We start from the raw sequence: 8,021 nt of genomic DNA, 5'->3' as shown, positions 1-8,021 counted from the left end.
TAGAAGCTGAAAAAATTGCTATGAAGGAATTGGGAATTCAAAGGTTTGACATCCCTTTAGGTTGACATAGGCTATATATAGAATTTAATAACTTTTGTCAATTTGATAAAATATTTTGAGAATGTTTGTTTCTCTAACATTTTTTGTCATTTAATAAAATGTTCTTAGTAAATATCACTTGTTTGAATTGATGGCATGTTATAGTTATACTTTCTTAAATGATATTTTGCGCTTAATTGTTGGCATATATGTGGCACCTTAATCTAATGGCATAAATGGTAATGCTATTTGTGAAAAAAAAATCATAATTATCATTTATATATTTAAAGTTTAATATAATATTTAGTTAGTACTAAATAGAAAATATTTCATTTTATAGATGGTATTATTCTTTGAATAATAATGTTATATAGATGAATTTTTTATTCTTAAAACAATAAACCATACAACCTCTTTGATATAATATTTTTTTTATCAATTTTGCCATGTTATTATAAGCTATTCAAATTAGTTATTTGTTATTTTCTTACAGGGCTATGCTATCTTAAGCTAGTAAGTTGTTTTATTTGTTCTTGTAGGGCTAGAATGCATGGCTGGCCAAATACATATGTATTTACAAAGGCCATGGGAGAAATGCTTCTAGGTCATTTAAGAGGAGACATGCCGCTTGTTATTATGCACCCAACCATTATAACAAGTGTCTACAAAGACTCACTACCAGGTTGGATAGAAGGAGTTAGGTTAGTGCATATATACCTTCTCATGTTGTTTATATTTAATAAAGTATTTTCATATTTGATTCTTGATCTAAGTCAACATTCACTTAATGTTGTAGGATAATTGATAGTGCAATACGTGGTTATGTAAAAGGAGATATTTCATTCATTTTAGGAGATCCAGAAGTAGTTTCAGATTTGGTCAGTTATCTTTATTTGCATTGATGCTACATATTTACATGAAAATAAATAAGTTGATATATATATATATATCTTACATAAAATATTGGTTTCATATACATAATAAAGGCTAATTTATGCACCTAAAATATATCACAATGACAAGATAAAATTAACTCTATCATTATAACTTATTCATGCATTCTAACTTTGATAGATTCCAGGAGACATGGTGGTGAATGCCATGATTTTAGCAATAACAACACATTCAACTCACCATTCAGAAGTCATATATCATGTGAGTTCATCTGTAAGAAACTTGGTGAAACTTTCAGCAATATAAAAATGTCTCTACCAATATATAGTGAAGAACCGTCAGACTCGTAGTGATGGAAAGGAAATCAAGGCAAATAAACTTCACTTCAAAAGAGCAATGACAAGTGTTCATATAAACATGCTTCTTCATTATCGCCTTCCTCTTGAGGTAAACTATTTCCTTTTTAGATTTTTTGTACTATTTCTTTATATATATATATGAGTATGTAATTTTTTATATGTGGTTTTAACTTGAGCTTATTATTCAAGGGAGTGTGGTTAACAAAATATCTTTGGTGTTGTGGATTCCTGTTTAGGGCTTGCGCTTGATGAATCTAGCCCTTTTTGGCCTGTTTACTCAACAATACAACACATATTGGAGGGAATATAAGCGTGTGATGCGCCTTGCTGATTTCTATGCACCATATGCATTCTTTAAAGGAAGGTAAGCTCAAGTTTATGAGTAAAGAGTAATAATAATTATATTCATTATATTTGAGATATCGATAATATTCTTATTCATTATTGTGATTGACTGCAGCTTTGATGATTCTAACTTAGAATGTTTGAGAAAGGCAATGGTGAATAATGATGAGATGAAGTTGTTTGATTTTGATCCCGTGAACATTGAATGGGATGATTACTTGATTAACATTCACATTCCAGGTGTAATCAAGTATTTTCTTAAGTAGAATATTGACAAATGATATTAGGCCGCTTATATAGCTTTAATTTGTTGGAGAGCATAAGCATTAAATGATTGATGCATGCTTTTGATTGTAGTATTTGTTGAGCACACCTAGCTATTCAGCTTAAAATCAAATTAATCACAATTGTATTTCCATCAACTACAATGGTTAATTTATTATGAAATGTATTTGTGGATTATAAGTCAATAAATGTGTTTGTTAATGTGGCCTATGAATTTATAATTTTAATTCTTGATGCATTATAAGAAAGATTGGGATGGCTTGAGAGAGGGTCCTTGTCTTGGCTACTGGTTTTTGTTTGGTGAGTTCCACTTATATTTAATTTTTTCTTTTCTTATAACGAATTTATTGCTCCAATAAGATTGATTGTAATTAAGAAGTAGAAATGAATAGTTCTAGGCTCTTAGTTTAGCTTGATCTTTGAGCAGAACAAATAGTATTTGACACAAGTTCAAATGCTAGGTTCGCTTACATGCCCAGTTTGGACCATTTGGTTTAAAGTTAAAGAGGTGTAATGTATTCCAAATGCAGAGGTTTTTAGAATATTTTTTTTTGGTTTGAAGTTTAAAATTTTGATATATTTGAAATTCACTCTCTAGTTCATAATTGTGTATTTAGAACTACTCGGATTTGGGCTAGTTTCAAATACACTAAAAATTCGTTATCTTATTTCCACCCATAATCTATGGTGATCACCAACAACTACCACCAGCTGACCCCTGACCATAACCATCTTCATCTGCCACCATAGTTTTCATCGACCAGCGCTGCCATCGACCACCAGTCACCACTATTATCACCAACAACCATTCATGAGCATCATTATTAACCACCAACCACCATTACCATCATACACCACCTACCACTTGTTGACCACTAGCTGCCGACCAAACGGTCGATCAACAATGTAAGAAATGGAGTGGCAAGTTACAGGAATGTGAATGTGAGAGTTAAAAAAGAAAAAAAAAAAAACACGAGCCATAATGAATACATATCATGCATAAAAAAATAATGTTGCTCCAATTAAAAAAAAATTACCTGCAAGACTATGTTAAGGACAAATAAAACTTATGTAGGGAATTTTTCGACATGAAAGTTTTTAAGGCGCTTATTTAAAAGTGTCTTAAAAATATTGTAGTAATAGAGGCCTACACATTAATTAAAAAAAAAAAGATTAAAAATCCTTAAAAGATCATATGCTCTCTAAAACAAAAAAATAAATAAATCAAAAAAACAAAAGAAAACCTGACAGCCAATGATCTAATCTAGTTACAACCAATAAAGAGAAAAAAAAGGAAAGGAAGATCATCCTAAAAGCCCTCAGGGAGAACAAACCAATAACTAACCAAAGACAGAGCCAAGAGATGACCAACAAAGGAAAGCATCAAGCAAAACAAAAAGAGACGACCACAAAATCATAAGCAAAAACCGCAAATAATACCTGACATGGAGCCAAACCAAACACCATAATAAGAAGTAGTAGCAGAAACCACCAACCAGTAGATCTACAAAACAAGAAAACTCACCCTACCAACAACCAACACCACTCAACAAGGAATAAAACAAGGAGACACTAGCCAGGCCACACCCAAGAACGACCACTAACAGCACAGCCAACACAACAATAAATCAACCCCCCAAAATTAGAAATAGAATAGCCACACGACACCCAACACAACACCTAAGAACAACCACCACACTAAGCAAGCCAAATAACTAAACCATTGACCAAAGAATAAGGATCCCAAAATAATATATAGAAAGACCACACCCCAGAAGAAACAAGAAAGAGAAGAGTAAAGAAGTATTAGAACAAGTAGAGTTGGTAGCAATATATTTAAAGTTTTGCACAACCTTTTACCTTTAGATTTTTTATTTTTTATTTCTAGCCATTGAAGCAAACCCCTCATTATCAACATGAATAACATAAAAATAGCATCCTCCAGTAAAGCATTACAATTACCAATGCTAACTTCCCCAACATTCCTCACAACACCTGATGAGTCATGCAACCAATTAGTATTATCAACATAAGTGCTATCATTAATACATTCACAAGAGAATTCTTGAATCCTCATGAGACCAAAGCCTCATAAGAAATAATTAATATCAATAATCGATTCCATATTAGAGAAATCAGAGTAATTAAAACTAGCCAAAAGGAATAAAAATATTTTCCTGAACATTGTTATTATCCCTAACATCAACCACAATGTCTTCCCCTCTATCAACCAAAGACACTTCAAGATCAACAATAGCGGGAACTAAAGTGGAAGAAATAGTAAAACCTCTAGAACTAAAAGGAGCTAACCGATAGGTTTCTTTACCAGCAGCATTCACTGATTTAACATTAGTAGGAGATTCCTTAGCTAAATGAGGATGAAGGCTAACACATTCCTTTTTAAAATGACCCAATGGTTTGCAATGCTCACAAAAGGAGGGGAATTCATCCATCACAATTTTTTGTATATAACCTAATTTTTTAGGATCAAACCAAACATTGTTAAGATAATATTTTGTAATGTCTAGTTCCACCAACACACAAATAAATTACAGACTAGAGCCAATCAAAGTGGGAGTATCAGTATGAAGGGGATAGCCAAAAAGAAAACTAAGATTATTTAAGATACGTGACGAGGACAAGTGCAAGCATTGATATAAGAAGGAGACTCAAATCAGAACAATGGGTGATTCCTCGTTGATGTAAAAAAAGGGAACCATTTGGTTTGTTTCATGAAACAATAGATAACAAAATATGAGCGGTGAGTAAAAAATTCTACAATAATCCATATCACTACTCATTTTTATCAGAACATGTCGGGAATTTAACATAATATATGAATACTCACCGAAAAGGTTTAGGTTAGAAAAGAATTTTTCGATCAAATCCAGAGAAGGCCTACGATTAGGAAAGTTTCCAACCAAAGAAAACTCAAAAGGGGTAGCAAGTGTCAAAACCTCTTCTTTCAAAATCCAAAGCAATGACAATCCACAGAGAGTCAAAGTTTTAGGATTTGGAAATAGCACAAAAGATGAAGCTCCCGAAAGGACATCAAGAAAAGATCTATAGTTAGATTTCTTGTTCAAAAAGACTTGATCGTTCAGTCTCACTTGATTAACCACCATTGGACAAGACGAAGGTGGAACAATTAAGGAGTTGCAAATAGGGCAAGCCAAGAGATACGAGAAACACTGGGAGAGGAAAAAGGAGCAACTGTACATTTTTAATCTTTAAAGGAGGCTTTCCACCAATATTTCTCTTAAGTCTAATAATAAAAAAAAATTGCTTTTGAATTATATGTTAAATAATATGAAATTATTAATAACTATTACAATAGCAAATTAGAGGTTAAACCTGACTATCATTAATAATATTAAATATACAATTTATTCATTATATTTTTTACTCCATAGCACTAATAATAATTCGAATATTAAAATTTAAGCCGTATATCAACCTTCCCGATCTTTGTATTAAAAAACTTAGTTCTTTTTGGTGTTGTAGAAGCCTTTCTTTTAAACTGTTAAGCAAAATATGAAAATCAAACATCAAAAGAGAAGTTTACATGAAGAGAAGAAGAAACAAATAAAGAATTCCCTTTTCTGTTCTCACCCCAGAACTTTCCCTTCCTCACAAAAATAGAAAAAAATATTGCCTATTTATACCCTTATAGTAGCTTACATAGTAGAAACAAAGTTAGAACTAAAGAAACCGATTGAGTAAAACTGGACCACACATCAACAGGTGCTCACTGTCCCTGCATGTTAATCATTTGATAAAATGCCTTAATAACATTGACTGGCTATTCATGCTGAATTGCATATTCTAGGTTTACTCAATGATGATATTCTTCTTTTAATAATATTGTGTGGACTTTCTTTTCTCATATACGTATAAAAAAATAGAAATGTTGACCGTTTCTTTAAGTCCATCTTAGGCTTCGTTTGGAACAATTTTCTTACTGCTTTCTAAAAGGATTTTTTTGTATAAAAATTTCTAATTCAAGAAATTTTTGTACTAGAAAACTATTTTAAAAAGCACCAAAAAAATTGTCCCAAACTAAGCCTTATTATATTTTAGCTTAATGGCTTTATAAAAATCATTTCTTTTTTTTTTTATATTAAAAAACAAGGGAACTTTAAGGTTCATGAATTTTGAAGTTGTTTACTCACATAAATTATAGTGAGTTTATCTCCATAAAATGTAGATCTATCCTAGTCTTCAATTTTATTGACCAAATTTGTTTGATGAATTATTTCAAGGATTTAAAATCAAAACTATGTGCACCTTGCATACATGATTTTGTAATTCTGACCACCAACAATAGTGCCACTTTGTGGAGAGATTATTGCGTGGGATCACCGGACCGTCCGGAGGCCAATCAATATACACAATGTCACCTAATACACAACATTACACAATAATGGTAAATAGTATATGGTGATGTGCCATGTTCTGATTGGCTTTCATACAGCTTCAAGTGATCACATGTAATCATTTTTCCACTTTGTGACCTCTTGTGTATAAATGCATCCCATTTAGATGCCTCGATTTACATGTCACTTTATTATGATAAAATATTATGCAATTGTTGGAGCATTGTTTCATGTGATATTTTGTCCAGCGTAGGATATTGTACAATGATATTATCGTATCAATTGGAGCTGCATGATTTTAAGGAGGTAGTTGTTGATTACCATGCATTATTTTATGTATCAACTTTGACATATTTATTTCATTGCATGAAAATCTCATTATGTTAAATATTGGCCAAGATTATTTATATCATTTTGTTAATACATGCTCGTGTTCTTTTATGTTATTTACAAGATATTTATATAAATGCCTCACTTTATGAGTCACAATCCTCAAGTGAGTCCCCTTTTATTTTATTGAAGTGTGCATGCATTCCTTGGTAGCCACTCGATCCATATGATCATAGCCCTATATGAGAAATAATTTCAAGAACATTTTACACAACTCCTTTTATGGGTGCGCACACTTGCACACATGAACTAGTAGGGCTATCAATATTTGACATAACCCAAAACCTGACTCGGACCCAGTCTGAAAAATTTTGGGTTTGGGTATACCAGTTTTCTATACAAGTTAATTTCAGGTTTGAGTTTTTGGCATGTTTACAAAATGGGTCAGGTTCGAGTTTAACCAAAACCCAAAACATACCCGAATTAAAGATGCAGCCAGCATCAGAGCCATGCATTCGTTGCCACACACCGATGTACTTACCCCCCCCCCCCCCCGTTCTCCCCCCCTTCCCCCCCCCCCCACGCTAACAGCTTGATCCCTATGTCTGTGCTCTTGAGAGTGTTCCCGATCGGCCACTTACGCACAGTGCTCTTGTGTTCGCATCTGGACTTAGTGCAGGACATTTGCATTGGTGGGTTTATGGGTTGGGTCAGGTCAACCCGATAATCCGTGTGGGTTTAATCCTAGTTGGAATTCCTGACAGATTCGTAAAATTGGGTCAAGTTAGGGTCAACCCGTTTATGCCCAGGTTCATTCGAGTTGGTTATGAACCCGACTTATTGAACCATTTTGACACACCTATGAACTATTTCTTTTCTTATTCATATATAGACATTATAGGGCGAGACCTTAGGTGTTCTATTCTCAGCTTTAGGTGTGAGGGAGCCCTTTGAAAAGCTAGCAAACTGTTCATATATAATTTGGATATGGTCACTCCAAATCTAGATCTTTGGTTTTCGCCATAGCCCCTTTGGGTCCCTTTACTGCCATTATGAGCTACATATTTATGGCATCTCAAGACACCATCTATATAGATATTAATTTTTCATATTTAGGTGATTTTAAAAGTTTCTCAAAGATAATAAGAAATATTAAATGATGCATGATAAATTATTTTAAAATAAAAAATATTTGAGATTCAACTCCCCTTTTAGCTTTTATTAAAACCCATAAAAATTCTAAATTTTAAAATACACCTAGCTTAGTTATCAAAGATCCTGTAACCCCTTTGTACTTTAGCTCTCATTCATGGGCCTTATGTGACTTAGCATACCCTCTATTAGCTTAATTCTAAGAGATTATAGACCTTGGATAATGATTAGCCTAGATAAT

At 32.8% G+C, this 8,021-nt stretch overlaps 1 protein-coding gene across 1 annotated transcript in view; it reads left to right on the top strand.

Moving 5' to 3' along the window:
• Positions 1-1,903, top strand: part of LOC110099876 (fatty acyl-CoA reductase 8-like) — a 21,588-nt gene extending 19,685 nt beyond the window's left edge. The window contains exons 3-8 of the mRNA XM_028697157.1: positions 4-43; positions 579-740; positions 836-917; positions 1,114-1,194; positions 1,529-1,656; positions 1,753-1,903. Of these exons, the coding sequence (XP_028552990.1) occupies positions 4-43; positions 579-740; positions 836-917; positions 1,114-1,194; positions 1,529-1,656; positions 1,753-1,903 (644 nt within the window). The remainder of the gene's footprint in view (positions 1-3; positions 44-578; positions 741-835; positions 918-1,113; positions 1,195-1,528; positions 1,657-1,752) is intronic.
• The last annotated feature ends 6,118 nt before the right edge of the window (positions 1,904-8,021 follow it).

This window comes from Dendrobium catenatum, unplaced genomic scaffold (assembly GCF_001605985.2).
Source record: "Dendrobium catenatum unplaced genomic scaffold, ASM160598v2 fragScaff_scaffold_884, whole genome shotgun sequence".
Taxonomy (NCBI): Eukaryota; Viridiplantae; Streptophyta; class Magnoliopsida; order Asparagales; family Orchidaceae; genus Dendrobium; species Dendrobium catenatum.
Note: the sequence above shows the minus strand (reverse complement) of the source record. Positions and strands in the feature narration are given on the sequence as shown.